The sequence below is a fragment of the Malus domestica genome, chromosome 04 (assembly GCF_042453785.1).
Source record: "Malus domestica chromosome 04, GDT2T_hap1".
In the NCBI taxonomy this organism is placed as follows: domain Eukaryota; kingdom Viridiplantae; phylum Streptophyta; class Magnoliopsida; order Rosales; family Rosaceae; genus Malus; species Malus domestica.
The window spans coordinates 6,757,560-6,773,118 of record NC_091664.1 but is presented as its reverse complement, the minus strand read 5'-3'; the positions used below and the strand labels follow the sequence as shown (position 1 = coordinate 6,773,118).

General features: G+C 37.3%; 1 protein-coding gene and 1 long non-coding RNA gene across 6 annotated transcripts; both read left to right on the top strand.

Annotated features, from left to right (window-relative positions):
* Positions 1-329: 329 nt before the first annotated feature.
* Positions 330-9,173, top strand: LOC103424909 (pentatricopeptide repeat-containing protein At1g71490-like). Of its 5 annotated transcripts, XR_011579921.1 has the most exons (5): positions 330-642; positions 4,508-6,908; positions 7,007-7,072; positions 7,398-7,480; positions 8,608-9,173. XR_011579921.1 is itself a non-coding variant. In XM_070820452.1 (3 exons), exon 2 carries the CDS (start codon positions 4,677-4,679, stop codon positions 6,858-6,860), a length of 2,184 nt encoding a protein of 727 aa, XP_070676553.1. In that variant the 5' UTR covers positions 330-642; positions 4,508-4,676; the 3' UTR covers positions 6,861-6,908; positions 7,007-7,206. The 5 variants fall into 5 exon arrangements, 1 of the variants encoding a protein (XP_070676553.1); XR_011579920.1 differs by having other exon boundaries at positions 4,508-7,072; XR_011579919.1 differs by having other exon boundaries at positions 4,508-7,480.
* A 790-nt stretch (positions 9,174-9,963) lies between these two features.
* Positions 9,964-14,764, top strand: LOC139195244 (uncharacterized). The gene is made up of 3 exons (XR_011579923.1): positions 9,964-10,443; positions 13,546-13,759; positions 14,421-14,764. It is a non-coding gene; the product is annotated as an uncharacterized lncRNA (long non-coding RNA).
* The last annotated feature ends 795 nt before the right edge of the window (positions 14,765-15,559 follow it).

Genomic DNA, 15,559 nt, shown 5'->3' with positions numbered 1-15,559 from the left:
GGTTAACCTAAAATAACAACAAAATTTGAATACGAAATTTAATGTGTATATATATAGTCATTAATATATATGAGAGATACTAGTTAGAAAATGTAACAGTAGTGGTGGTGGTGACGATGGTGATGATAGTGTGTAGTGGCGATAGGTTGTGATATTGGTGGTGGCAGTGACAAGGCCACAACCGTATATAGTGGTGCTGTCAACCATGATGGTGATGATAATCGTGAGTGGTGGTGGTAGGTGGTGGTAACATGTGATGGTGGAAATGATACTTATTTATATAAAATTTAAACTTAAAAATTAGAGGATTTCAAATTCTAAATTTTCTTTTTCCACGCAAAAATTTTAAATTAGTACGTTTAAGAATCTTCGGAAGCAGCGGACGTCAATTTATAATTTTTTTTTCTAAATTTAAATTATTTTCTTCTTCCAAAAGTGAATTTCCAGAACAAAAAGCGATACGTGTTTATCCATTTGCGTGGCACGTCATGATTAATGGGGGACAGAGTATCTAAGAGACGAACGGCGGGGTAAGCGAAGGAGAGATCGGAATGGACGGCCCTCCAGGCGGCGATGTGTGTTCAGTTTGCCATGGCAACTTCGACACTCCTTGTCAGGCCGATTGCTCTCACTGGTTTTGCGGTACCTTTCTTCCTCCCTCACTCTCATTCCTATTTCCTCGCTTACATTTCAGTCAGTCAACCAATGTTGTTATTGGTTTTGTTCAATATAAAAAACCCTAAACCCAATTTGTCTTCAATTTCTCCATTCAACTGTATTTTATGCATTTTCGAGAAATCGCTGCAGATATCCGATAATAGTCATTATCATTTGATATCATAGAAACCGATCATAATCATTATGGAATATTAGTCTCTTGTTCTTATTGATATCAAGAGAAGTCAAAACAGGATGTCATTTTGTTCATGTAATTATACTCTGCAGAGTTCTGTAAATAGGAAGAACACGTTTGTGTAGGTTTCCAAGACTTGCATCTTAAAAATGTTGAAAAGGAAACGCGTATATGTAAAAAATATTCCCCTCTCCGCTCCCAATGTCTGTTTCATTCCAAGTAGAATGGACTTGATATTCTTGGTCCGCCTATCATTTAACATCTGATATAGCCAGTTTTTCCAAGCACAATTCCAAGTCTGGTTATAAATCGTGTGGATGCCCTTGGTGCCTATATATTTATATTGAGGTATTCATCAATTTCCCCCCTCAACTTGTGATTATTGGCCAATTTCCCCCCTCAACTTTAATTTTGGCCAATTTCCCCCCTCAACTCTCATAATTAGTCAATTTCCCCCCTCAACTTTAGTTTGGCCAATTTCCCCCTCAGCTCTCATAATTAGTCAATTTGCACCCTACTATTAATTTTTTAATTTGATCATAATTAAACAAGTGTGTGTAAGAAACTAAATAAAATGTATGTTAACCATTTTCCTATATCTTTATCCTATTACAAATAGATTAAAATTTAGAATTTTACAATTTATCATAGATAGTATTATTAGTCATAATAAATCAGTATGGAGTAATTTTATTTGATTTTTTACTATACAAAATTGATAACGAAAAGGATTGATGTGTACATTTTTGTATGTGAATACAATTTTCTTTATAAAAGTGAAAGCTAAGTTAAAGTAAATTGCAGAGAATCGAGCTTTAGTGCAAAAATGGCTAGTCAATTCATAATTTTCGACTCCTTATTAAGAATAACCTATTTTATTGAAATAGGTCTGATCCATGAGTTTAGGATTATTATGTCTTTTTGTTATTATTTCTTCTTCTACATGCTTTAAACCTGATTCATAATTTTTTCTTATAATCAACCCATATCACATACTAATTGTATTATGTTTTTGTACATTTTACCGTATATTATGCAAGTGAGTTTATGTTAATTTTAGTACTTTGTTGGAAGTTATTAGAAAGATTGAAAAAAAAGAATAGATGGAAAATTAAAAAAAAAATTAACAGTAGGGTGCAAATTGACTAATTATGAGAGTTGAGGGGGAAAATTGGCCAAATTAAAGTTGAGGGGGGAAATTGACTAATTATGAGAGTTGAAGGGGGAAATTGGCCAAAATTAAAGTTGAGGGGGGAAATTGGCCAATAGTCACAAGTTCAGGGGGAAATTGATGAATACCTCATTTATATGTTTAATAATCATTTGAACTTGATGATACAGCTCCTTAACTCATTCATCATTCATAGAAGCCCAATGCTGTTTTGAGCTTGACTCTAGTTATAGAACATCTCTCGCTTAGGCCTTGACCTTATGTTTGGATGAGAGACTTTCAAGTACCAAGGAAATTTAAGCTCTATTGTTAAAATGCATCACAAGAACACTACCAATGAACTACTCAAGCACTGTTAAGCTACTACTGAAACACCTTTAAATGACACCTTCAAGGAGTTATTTGAAAGTTCTATCAAATGTATTGCATCTAGTGATTTTCAAGTCCCTTTATCTACTTTGTGTAGTGCATTCTTAACAAATTTGTCATACGTTACATGGAACTTAAAATCCCCTCTCCAAGTGCACCATAAGGGCTTTTGATGTTTGACAAGTTTACTGCTTCTAATGGGTAGTCTTAGTTTCTGGTTCCTTACTGGAATTAGTCTTAGTTTCTGGTTCCTTACTGGAATACGTGATGCAGGACAATAGGAATAAATACGAACGGGGTAGATATCCGGACACACCCCAGCCTTTGGTATCACACCAAAAGGGTATTGGAATCACTGCAATAGAGTATTTAGATAAATTCCAGCATCACACTGACCTTTGGCATCACAACTGATTTTAAATACAGATTGAAGGGAAACAATGCAAAATTTCCTTCTTGAAAGAAGGAAAACTTAAATAGGACCACAATTGCCAATTTTATTAGTTCAATTCAATGAATTACTTTCTCTTTCAGAGTCCTTTTTTTGTTACAAGAGATTAGTCCTTTTTTTGTGCAACAATTTCCCCCTTTCGCTCAGATATGGAAAGCAAAAGTGCCTCCAAAAGTCAAAATCTTTGTGTGGCTAGTGGCGCTCGGGAAGGTTAATACTTGTGATCAAGTCCAAAGACGAATGCCTTTTGCATGCTTCTCCCCCCATTGGTGCACTTTGTGCAAATCCGGGGACGAAAGCGCCAACCATGTTTTCCTCCATTGTCTGTATAGCATTCAACTCTGGTGGAAATTGCTCAAGGAAGCCGGAGCAAGATGGGTCACCCCAAGGGGTTGTTTTGAGCTCCTAAGCACTAAATTTGAAGGCCTAGGGAAAGGGAGGAAAGCCAAAACTTTGTGGGGATCTCTATTGATGGCCCTCTTCTGGAACATTTGGTTGGAGCGTAATAAAAGAGTCTTTGAGGATTACAAGGGAGTGGGGGTTGAGGAGCTTTGGGATAGAGTAAAACACTGGGCAGCCCTTTGGGCTTCGGTTTCAGCGGAGTTTAGAGATTACAATTTCTCTTCTATTTTTAGGGATTTGTTAGCAGCCATTATTTGATTTGGTCTAGCTTTTCCTCTGTTCAATTAGTTTTCTTTAGGGGTCCTTGCTTGTTCTCTTATAGCCCCAGGTGGATATCTTTTCCACGTGGTTAACTTTTTCTCTTTTGTAATTCTTTCGTTTTATAAAATTCTATCGTTTCTTTTCAAAAAAAAAAAAAAAAAAAAGATTCCTAGTTAGCCCTATACCCTAAGCTTTTAAACGGTGATTACATCCTAAAGTAATCAACCATAAATTCTACTCCCTATGCCTATAAAAGTTTAAAGAAAATGGTTGTTGTGCCAATGGGTGTGGAAAAGTAGAAAAGCAGCTGGGCGCTGTGAAGGAATAAGACTCTACTTGTGCGTTCCCAAAAATTCAGAATATGTTACTGTGCCAGTGGCCACATCAGAAACTGTGTAACTTGCCATGGTACTTTTTGTTTTGCAAAGTACTTAACCAAAACCTGTTATGTGTTGTCTTGTCATTTACTTTTACTGATCAATTTGGTCGTAGTTTGAGGCACTCCCTCATGCACACACACAAGCACACGCATAAATTTAAACACACCCTACTTTCAAGTTATTGTATATGAACCATTTAAGATGTGTACATATGGTGACCGGTCTCACATTTCATGACTGTATAAAGGCCTTTTAGCCAAAATGGTTCCTGAGATTGGCACAACTCCTCACTTTGGTCCCTGAGATTTAAAATTGACAGAAGTGGTCCTTGAGATTGTCCACTGTCAATCATTTTGGTCCTTCCGTGAAAATCTCCTTTAAATTGAGGGTATTTTTGTCATATCAACCCCTCCACTTGAACTGGTGGTTTCTTCAATTTAACGAAGATTTTTCACAGAAGGATCAAAATAATTGATGGTGGACAATCTCATGGAGCACTTCTATTGATTTTAAATCTTAGGAACTAAAATGAGTAGTTATGACAATCTTAGGGACCATTTTGGCTAAAAAGCCTTGTATAAAATATGCTATTTCTAACACTTACTCTAATTATTTTTCAGGAGAGATATGGTTTTCTTTTTAATCTGATCAGTTGTCCCTGATCTTAATAATCAAAAGTGGATCTCCTGTTAGCCAGTTTTCTCAAGACACCTGCTGCAAATTTGGGCAAAGTCATGCGATCAGTTCTTGCTTACCATGTTATTATGTGCAGAAGATACTTTATAGTGTATGCCACCATCTTATTCTCGTTTCATCCCAAGAGGCCTTTCTATATCTCAAATCCAGAGATTCATACCTAAAAGCTGGAAGGAAGGAACGAAACAATTTGGGAAATCATCTGCTTTATGTATTTCGGAAACAGGTTCAGCTGTTGATGATTCTATGATAGATTCTCTTCTTACATCCATCAATAATTATGCAAGCCAAGGAAATTTATCAAAAGCATTCAAAACTATCTCTCTTGTCCAGCTCCATGCCTCTTCTCCTACTTGTGACCTTATCTTACATTCCATCTCTTCTGTTATCTTATCTTGTGCCAACCATAAATCATTACCACAGGGTGAACAACTTCATGCACATATTGTTAGATTGGGGTTTGAACGACACCCCATTTTGGTTCCCAAGCTGGTTACATTTTACTCAAGCTTTAATCTCCATGCTGAGGCTCGTATCATTCTTGAGAATTCAAATATATTGCATCCTCTACCTTGGAATCTGCTCATCTCTTCATATGTTAAAAATGAACTTTTGGATGATGCTCTCTCTACATATAAACAAATGGTCAACAAGGGGATTAGGCCAGATTGTTTCACTTACCCATCTGTTCTCAAGGCTTGCGGTGAAAAATTGGATATAAGTTTTGGCAGGGAGGTGCATAAGTCCATTGATGCTCGTTGTCAGGAGTGGAATTTATTTGTGCATAATTCATTGGTCTCCATGTATGGGAAATTTGGGCTTCTCGACGTTGCTCGTCACTTATTCGACAAAATGCCCACAAGGGATTCAATTTCTTGGAATGCAATGATCTCTGGTTATGCCTCCAAGGGCATGTGGACGGATGCATTTGAGCTGTTTGGAAACATGCAGATGGAGGGTATTGGAGTTAATATCTTACTTTGGAATACCATTGCTGGTGGGTGCTTGAGGACAGGTAATTTCAGGGGCGCTCTTGAGTTGCTTTCTCAAATGATAAGTTGTGGTATTTTATTGGACTCGGTAGCATTGACGATTGGTTTGAGTGCTTGTTCCCACAATGGAGCCATTAAATTAGGGAAGGAAATTCATGGTTTTTCGATTCGTAGTGGTTGTGATGGGTATAATAATGTTAATAATGCATTGATTACATTGTATTCTAGGTGCAAAGACCTTAGGAAAGCCTATACTTTGTTTGAATTGATAGAAGATAGGAGTATAATTACTTGGAACTCCATGCTTTCTGGTTATTCTCACATGGATCGAGCTGAGGAAGCTTCATTCTTATTTAGGGAGATGTTGTGTTCAGGAATTGAACCTAACTATGTTACTATTGCCAGCATCCTTCCTCTCTGTGCTCGGGTCGCAAACCTTCAACATGGGAAGGAGTTCCACTGCTACATTACAAAACGTGTAGTGTTTGATGATTGTTTATTGCTACGGAATGCCCTTGTGGACATGTATGCCAGATCGGGCAAGGTTTTACAGGCGAGAAGAGTATTTGATTCAATGTCGAAGAAGGATGAAGTAACTTATACTTGCATGATTGTGGGATATGGAGTCCAGGGTGAAGGAAAAGCTGCACTGAAGTTATTTGAAGAGATGAACTTGTTACACATAAAACCAGATCATGTAACTATGGTTTCAATTTTATCAGCTTGTAGCCATTCCGGTCTAGTAATCCAAGGCCAAATGCTATTTGAAAAGATGCTGAGTGTATACGGTATAACTCCCGATTTGGAGCACTATGCCTGCATGGTCGATCTCCTTGGGAGGGCCGGTCTACTAAACAAAGCAAAGAAGATTATCACAAGGATGCCTTACAAGCCAACTTCTGCTATGTGGGCTACACTTATTGGAGCATGTCGGATCCATGGAAATATGGAGATCGGGGAATGGGCAGCCGGGAAGCTGTTAGAAATGAGACCGGAAAATTCTGGTTACTATGTGTTAATTGCTAACATGTATGCTGCTGCTGGTTGTTGGAACAACCTAGCGAGAGTGAGGACTTTCATGAGGGACTTGGGTGTGAGGAAGGATCCTGGCTGTGCTTGGGTTGATGTGGGCGATGGATTTTCACCCTTTTTGGTGGGGGACACAACAAATCGGCTGAGAGATGAAATTTACCTTTTGTTGGATGGCTTAACGGAGTTAATGAAAGATACTGATTCCGTTGTCAATGGGGATATAAGTTCAGGTTATGATGTTTTTGAGGATTAGAATAGAAGGAAGCTGATTATACGAAAAGGATTGCTAACACAATGTCATGTAAATTGATTTCAATTCTGTAATCTTGAGAAACACTTGCAGATCCATGGGTTTTTTTACCAATTTTGAAGTGAAAATATTCTGCTAATATGGTGCAGGATAGAGTGTCATGAAGAATGCTTGAGTTGTCCCACTTGAACTTATCACATGATTCACATCTAAAGGTTGATGCCGGGCGCAGTTGTTTTCAGATTTTATCTTCTTTCTGTGCTTTTGACATTTCAGTTTTGTAGTGCATATGACTGATTTGACATAATTTTGCTAATTCCAGAGAAGTTGCACCTTTGTGAACTGACAACATTATTTCTTTTCTGAGTACAGAGACACCAATAGTAATTTTCCTAGAATATGATTTTTACTTATTTTAGTAAAGTTTTTCTAATGCAGACTACGATATCATGTTTTTCGGTTTTCTAATGGCATCTCATTCTCTATTGACTTCTCAAAACTCAAGTATTAGCGGCATTCAACACTTCTGTTTGTTTGTAGGGATCGGTTACTTTTGTGTCAAAGGGAAACTGCTGGCGTTATTTTCCTTTTACATGCACCTGGTGGTGAGAGCAACTTCACAGGTATGTTCCTTTACTCGAAGTCCCAGTCTCCTGCTGGGTTTGGGTTTAATTTCATACCGGTGTTTTCCATTCTTCTTCTAGTCTTTTCTCCTATGAAAGTAATTATATTTTGAGTGAATATTGCCAGAGCTGGTTTCTAGGGCATTGTCTTGATCCTCGACTCCCGCGAGTCCCAGTCTCCACTGGATTTTTGTGCCTTCCACGTTTACTTGCGAATGTTGTGGATCTCTAGTGGTTGATTCGGAGAATGGGATTAACTGTTCTTATTTGTGTTTGAGGATTGTTTTGAATTCAGCTATGTTAAGGTTTCTTTGGATTAGATTGATGTCTAGCTATAGTAACTGGTTCTTGATATACATTTCATAACTACTTCAAGCCTAGAATTGTTTGCACCGTAACAATATTTTACCATGACTTCGCATGACAACATTTGGTTCTTGCATTAGTTTGTTCTGTAACAGAATTTTGGGCCTTCGTGTGCTGTTGTATTTTGGCTACAGCACGAGAAGGCAGGTGGTGTATAAAAGAAGATATACCGTATACAGCTTCAGGGGATTTATCCTCGAACTGAGTTTTGTTTATTTTTTGTTATGGAGAAGCAATCTCCTCTCCTTGCTAAGGAAGGGAAAACCCTTCAACTAATACCTAATTTTATTAGGTTGATATGATTCGTCTGTTTCAACGACAAATTCTTGTTACTGGTTTGTTCAATTTAATATCCAGTTTCTTTATTGATCAATTGATGTGTGTTCGCTACTTATACGTAGGGCTGGTTTCGGTCCAGTAATCAAAACCAAAATCCCATCTCGTAAACCGAAGAGAAAAAATTTGGGAAGGAGAAAATAAACCAAAACCGAACCAAAGCAAGAATTTGTATATCTTATGAGTTTTTCTAAAGTATTATCGTCAAATCTTCCAATCAAGGAGAACTTAGTAGTTGTATCTTGATTACTTTATTAATAATTAGATGAAATCCCAACATAATTTCGATTTGGGAAATCAGAATTTGCTAGAAGTTGTGGATTCAGTCACAAATTTGTAATTTGGCTCCTTTTTTTAATATGATTTTCACTGTGTTTGCAGCTTTGTTTTGATTTTCTTGGATTGCCCTTTTGATTGTTTGGTAGGCAAGACTATGATGCCGAAGTAGGGCGAATGAAGTGAAACAGATGAGTTTTGGCAAGATTTTGGAGAAAATGAAGACAGTGGGTCAGTGTAAATTACCTTTGGTTGATATTGGTGGGGGGTTTATCATGATGCGTGTTGTTGGACAGCCAGCTATGGAAAAAGCTAAAACAGGTAATGTTTCTGTTAGGAACTTAGTCTCGGATTTTGTATAAGAATCTGCTGGGGTTGGGTGGCTGAAGGCAGAACATATTAAATTTGGCCTTTAGTGTGCTTAAACCGGCAGGGATGATCAGAATTGATGTTTTTAGTTATTAAAACGTGCTATTTATACTGTAAACTACACCAAGGGAACGGGGGATGGTTAGAACTTTGAATCCGGGATGCAGTGGGGCTAAGAGAAATATCCTCCCCACCGGGCCAATCAACCACTCACAGAATTGTTGTTAAAATACCTCTGCTAAAAATAGATAAATTTTCAATTATTGATACGATGCCTAGGTTGATTGGTGATTTTGTGGATTCACTCAGCTCAAATATATGTTATTTGAATTGCCACATTTGAGAATGTGATTTTGTTCCTACCACTTTCTGTGGAAATTATTCATGCTCACAACAAATGCATTCAACCCTCGCAGCGAAGCGTAGACACATTTTTTAGTGAAAACTAAAGCTCAATCAAGATTGAACACAATATTTGGGTAGAATAGAAACAAAAAGTAGTTTGATGAGTAATCAGGCATGCCTTACAACAGAAAAACAATAAAACCAAGAATCATAATTTGCGAAGATCAATCTCAGCTTTCTTTGCAACATCGATTGGACAACAGGGAGAGGTTGAGAATCGATGGGACAACAGGAAAAGGTTGCCCAATCAATCATTGACAGGAAAATTTAGTATTGAGTTGCACAAACCTACTTTGTATTAAGATTGAATGAGTTGCAGAACATTCATAGATGAAATGACATTGGAGAGAAGGAAGATTGAGCGAGTTGCATAACATTCATGAATGAAATGACATTGGAGAGAGACTACAATATGTGAGTGGTGAATTAGTCAAACAAGCCAATGAGCCAGTTACCCCTTTTGAATGATCACTCACAGTTGTAAACCTGATTGACTTGATTGCTAAGCCTTAAATGAATTGCAAGACATTATCTTAGATTTTTATTTTCTAAATGGGTGTAAAGATAAATTTACATATTGAATTGGATTTGTGAGGGTAGTTTAGATAATAAATTTGGATTTAAAGAGATATTGATAGTTTAATTAAAAAAAATATATGGATTTAGAATGTAAGTTAGGTGTAGAAAAAAGTTATATGAATTCATATAAAATTTTCCTAGCTCATTTTCCTCTGCTACCCCTAAAAGACAGCCCTCGTCCCTGCAATGGAAAACACACCGCTCACTCATCATCAGGCCACCATGGACAGTGCATTGGCCCAAAATACTTAACCAAAAGCGTTTTCGTCATTTTAAAAACATTCCAAATGGTCCATCAATTTGTATTATTAATCGGAAAAGCCTTTTTTTTTTTTTTTCTTGAAATTGAATTTTATGGTGAAATTGGAAATATTTGAAGTGGAAAGAATAGTTGCGAGGTGGGTACAGCAAATTGCGGGGGGCAAAATAGAATTTTTATTATTATTATTTTTTTTTGGGAAAAGGGCAAAATAGAATTTTAACACGATACAAAACCCAGGATCTAGAGTCTAGAGCGAGCCTACGTACACACAACCTACCCCATCTCCAATCATCTGCCCTCCGCACCCCTCCTCTCAATCACCACCGCCACCGTCACCGCCACCACGGTTTCATCTTCTCCTTCTTACTCGGTAATCGTATACTCTATTTTTCTCTCCTATTGTATTTATAAATTTCGTTAATAATTAAACTTTGTTTCTCTGGAAAGGGGAAAGAATAAATTGAAAAAAATTTCAAATGAATTTTGAAATCGAGCAAAGCAATTTTTTTGTTTGTCAGTACTAGTATTAACTGAATTTAACATGCTTTAAAATTCAGATCGAGCTTGAGCGTTAAAATTTACTAGTATTATTTGGGTTCAAAATGATTTTGTATCTGGTTTATTTTCTTTTTTGTTCTTGTTTTCGGTTTCGGTTTGGGTTTGTATGCTTTTGGTTAATTGTTTGATTGGTTTCTTACTTCGAATTTATGGATTCATTTTTAAGGTGTTTAGGTTGATGGTGTAAATTTCTAATTGTTTGTTTGTAGGCTATATTGTTTGATGATTAGTATAAATTTATGGATTCATTTTTAAGGTGTTTAGGTTGATGATTAGTGTAATTTGCAACCGATCAAACCAGCCAAGTAAAGCTGATCACTTTGCCAATGGGATTGGTTCGGTTAGTTTGTAAAGAACAGAACATAACCTACTTCATTGGGAGTACCAAAACTTGTTTCAGTTGGCAGGAGTGAGAAACAAACACATGAACGATCATCGTTGTGATGATTGCATTACCAGTTTAGTTCTATTCAAGTGCTCAGTTATAGTCTAGTTTTGAAATTTACACTTTCAAGGTTTTTCTGCTTATGAAAAAAGTGCAATGTGCCTTAAGAGGTCCTGGACCAGTTTAGTTCTATTCAAGTGCTCAGTTATAGTCTAGTATTGAAATTTACACTTTCAAGGTTTATCTGCTTATGAAAAAAGTGCAATGTGCCTTAAGAGGTCCTGGACAGAGGGCATTATTCATAGACATTGCCCTTATGTCCTCTCCCAAATAACATTGGCACTGTGACTGTATTTCTTTTTTTTGAAAAGAAACGATAGAATTTTATAAAACGAAAGAATTACAAAAGAGAAAAAGTTAACCACGTGGAAAAGATATCCACCTGGGGCTATCAGAGAACTAGCAAGGACCCCTAAAGAAAACTAATTGAACAGAGGAAAAGCTAGACCAAATCAAATAACGGCTGCTAACAAATCCCTAAAAATAGAAGAGAAATTGTAATCTCTAAACTCCGCTAAAACCGAAGCCCAAAGGGCTGCCCAGTGTTTTACTCTATCCCAAAGCTCCTCAACCCCCACTCCCTTGTAATCCTCAAAGACTCTTTTATTACGCTCCAACCAAATGTTCCAGAAGGGGGCCATCAACAGAGATCCCCACAAAGTTTTGGCTTTCCTCCCTTTCCCTAGGCCTTCGAATTTAGTGCTTAGGAGCTCAAAACAACCCCTTGGGGTGACCCATCTTGCTCTGGCTTCCTTGAGCAATTTCCACCAGAGTTGAATGCTATACGGACAATGGAGGAAAACATGGTTGGCGCTTTCCTCCCCGGATTTGCACAAAGTGCACCAATGGGGGGAGAAGCATGCAAAAGGCATTCGACTTTGGACTTGATCACAAGTATTAACCTTCCCGAGCGCCACTAGCCACACAAGGATTTTGACTTTTGGAGGCACTTTTGCTTTCCATATCTGAGCGAAAGGGGGAAATTGTTGCACAACATCATTGTTGCAAAGGAAAGAGTTATAGGATTTGCAAGTGAACTGGCCAGAGCCTTCTAAATTCCATCTTCTCCTGTCTTCTCTAGAATGGCACAGCCGTACGGACTCCACCTTCTGCAGTAAACCAGCCACCTCTTCAATCTCCGACTCTCTTAGGTTTCTCCTAAACTCTAAATTCCAACTGACCGGCTGTAAAGAAGAAGCTACCAAATTGGAAATACTTTGGTTTTTTGTCCTTGATAAAGAAAATAATCTAGGGAATTGCTCCTTCAACGGACTGCCCTCCAACCAACCGTCCTCCCAGAATCTCAGCCTCTCTCCGTTACCAACCTCGAAGTTGCATGAGTGAAGAAAGGGAGGGTAACCAGCCGAGATGTCTGTCCAGGGACACCTGCTCGAGCCTCGACTCGGACAATTAGCATCCCAACCATTTGCCACCAGATTGTACTTGCTCTTTATCACCCTATGCCCTCGAGTTTTTACATGCAAACTAATGTCCCACAGAAATGATATCTGATTCGTATCTTGAGACTTGGGTGTCAGCTATTCTTCAATTAAAAAAAGAATTTGGTGTGCATTTAATTATTAAGGTTGCTTAGTTTACCTATCATTGCCATTGTAGCAGCAAAATGTTCTGGATACCTAGCTACATAGTAACATACAGTTTGAGATGATCCTTTCCGGCAGAGTAACATACAGTTTGAGATTGTATTACAAGTTCACCATTAATTACATAAAAGTGACAAAAAGGAAAGAATGCTTGAAGTTAGTAAGTTATGATGTTAGATTATACATGCATTCATGCTATATTCTTGTTTTAGAAAGGTTGAAACTTTTTTAAGATTTAATGGGATTCTGTAGCTGCCCCCCTTATTATCTGGTCCGTTACTAGATATGGTTTTGATTTTAAACTTCTTTTTGGTGGTGGTCTGTTGTTGGGTCAAGATTACCAACTTGTGTTACGTGTAGGACCTATTTACCATGTATTTGAAATGAATATTGTGGTTCAATGTATCCTTCTGTTCAACATGGATGTTCCAAGACATTTCAATGAGAACTCACAACTCAGTGTCCTCTTCTGTTCTAAGATGGCACTAAAACTGGATTAAAAGAATTGATATTACATTTTGTGATATGGTAGGCTATTACAGAGGATTATTGTTTGAGTTTGTATACGCTTTCACATGATTGACTTCAGATATGGACACTGAAATTACCCCCCTGGAACTCCAAATGGATTGCTGATTTTTCAGTGTTTGCAATCACATGTTGTTACTCTTGCTTATTCATTTTGTTAGTGTAATATTGGTGTATTGGTCTACATATTATGCATTTAGTTTTTGAGAAAATAAAGCCAACAACAACAACAACAATTTTTAGGTTCCAGAAAATATTATGTTTTACCTTTGTTTTATATTTAGTTTTATTGTGTGTCTTTGGACATTTGAGTTTAAGTGCATGCATTTGGTTGAAGGAAGTGTTACAGACTCTGATCTAAGCAGAGGAATGGCATTGATGAGGGGAGAGCCACTAGTGACGAAACTGGCAGCCTTGGCCAAGTACGTGGTCTTTCCTGGGGCCATGGCCGCAGCTGTTATCTATTCCCCTCCTGATTACACTTCCAAGAACGATCCTAAATCCACCAAATAAGACTAGCTCAGTCTGTACTTTTTCTCTGCAAGGGTCAGGTGTTTTTCATTTCTCTTGTTATGACTCTGATTTTATACCTCTATGATGATTTGGATGATTTGCAAGTTCCGCTTAGCACTTTTTGGCTTTACCTATCACAACCTTCAATCATTATTCTTATAAGAGTGTATAGATATTACCCACATATATGCTCTGCTGTATATCTGTAAAGTCCTCCGGACATGCTCAAGGTATTATAGGTTACGTCTTGTATGCATTGGATAAAGGAGAACAATGAAAATAGTAAGTGACTGCTGTGCTTGATCACTTGGGAAAAGGCAGAGCAAGTGAATAACTTGCAAATTGCAGATTGAATGGAAATAATGCAAAAATTTTCTTCTCGGAAGGAGAACCTAAATAGGAGGGCCAAATGTCAGTTCTATTGCTTCACAATTGAATTACATTATCTTTCAGACCTTTTTTGTTGCAAGGGATTAGAACCGATCCTAGATTCCTGACTAACAAAACAGCCGCTCACTAGAAAAATAACTATGCCTTGTGTCACAGAATTCATTGAAACAACCAAGACAACAATACTCCTATTTCTGCCGACGTTAGTGGCACTTCTCCTTTAACGTTCTTTTTATTGCTTGTGGACATTGATAAAGTTTAGAAACTAAATGCTATACTGTAATTAATTGTGAATTTCCTTTTGTACAGGGGCATACTGCATAGAAGTCGATGTTAGAAGAACGATAACTAAATGCGTCTCTCCCCTTTGTTCAATTTTGGTATGTAATAATCTGGGCTAAGTAATGCCCAATTTGAGGGGTGTTTCCTGCTTTCTTTGAAGAACTTAGACCATGAAGTCTTTGGATGTACTTTTTCAATGTGGTTTCCCTATTTGGAAAGTACTTCCAATGAAAAACGCTTTGGAGTACATTAATTGTTAACGGGCGGAGTGTAGTGCTACAAGTAATGATTATGTTGTATTCGCATGCATATGGCTTTATGTTGTATTCACAACTCTGCATAGAATTCAAATGGTTACAATTTTCTTTTAATCTTTTTATTAGTGGAAGAAGGGGATTTGAAATCGGGATAATTTCAACGTTGGAAGAGAAATACTACTGAACCAATATCTAGTTGGAAATCCATGGGGTATATTGTATTTTGAATCCAAATGCATGGCGTGTGTTTGTGTGCGCTGAATATGATGGAGGGTGAATTGGACCAGAAAAATTGAGAGGGGAGTTTTGGAAGGCTGGTGCAATACAATTGACTCTGGGATATTAGGTTTATTTGAAAGTGCTTTTAAAATGACTGAAAGTGTTTTTGATAAAAATGTTTTTAAACCAATTCTTAATAAAAAAAATTCAAGTGAATTTTGAAAAAACATTTTAAGTACTTTTGGTAAGAAGTACAAGATATGCATTTCTTGCATAAAGCCTTGAAAATACTTTTGAAATTCAAATTCAACAAATAACCAGCATACGAGAGATACCAAAGAGATTTTACTCAAAGTGGGATTCTTTATGGACTTTCTCCCATCTCATGTTTTTGACACAATGTTTTATAATGCTGGTACGGAAATTGTGCTAAAAATATGAAGTGATGAAAAGTTCATGAAGATACCCACTTTTAAGAGAATCCTTAGCATCTCTATTTCGATAAATATCTTTCGGAAGTACAATGTTATCTTTAAGCTATCTTTTGCTGTGCGGGGAAAAGTGTTTAGAAATGAGAAAGTGTTGTCCTTCCCATGTTAGAAAACCCCAGCCTTTGAGAAATGATTTCCTGCGTTACGGAAAATAGGGGACTCTACCCCTTTGGTATTTATTTTCCTTCTCCTCGGGAAT

What these genes read in the sequence shown, in the direction of transcription:
- LOC103424909 (XM_070820452.1), top strand. Translation starts at nt 4,677, where the DNA reads ATGCCACCATCTTATTCTCGTTTCATCCCAAGAGGCCTTTCTATATCT.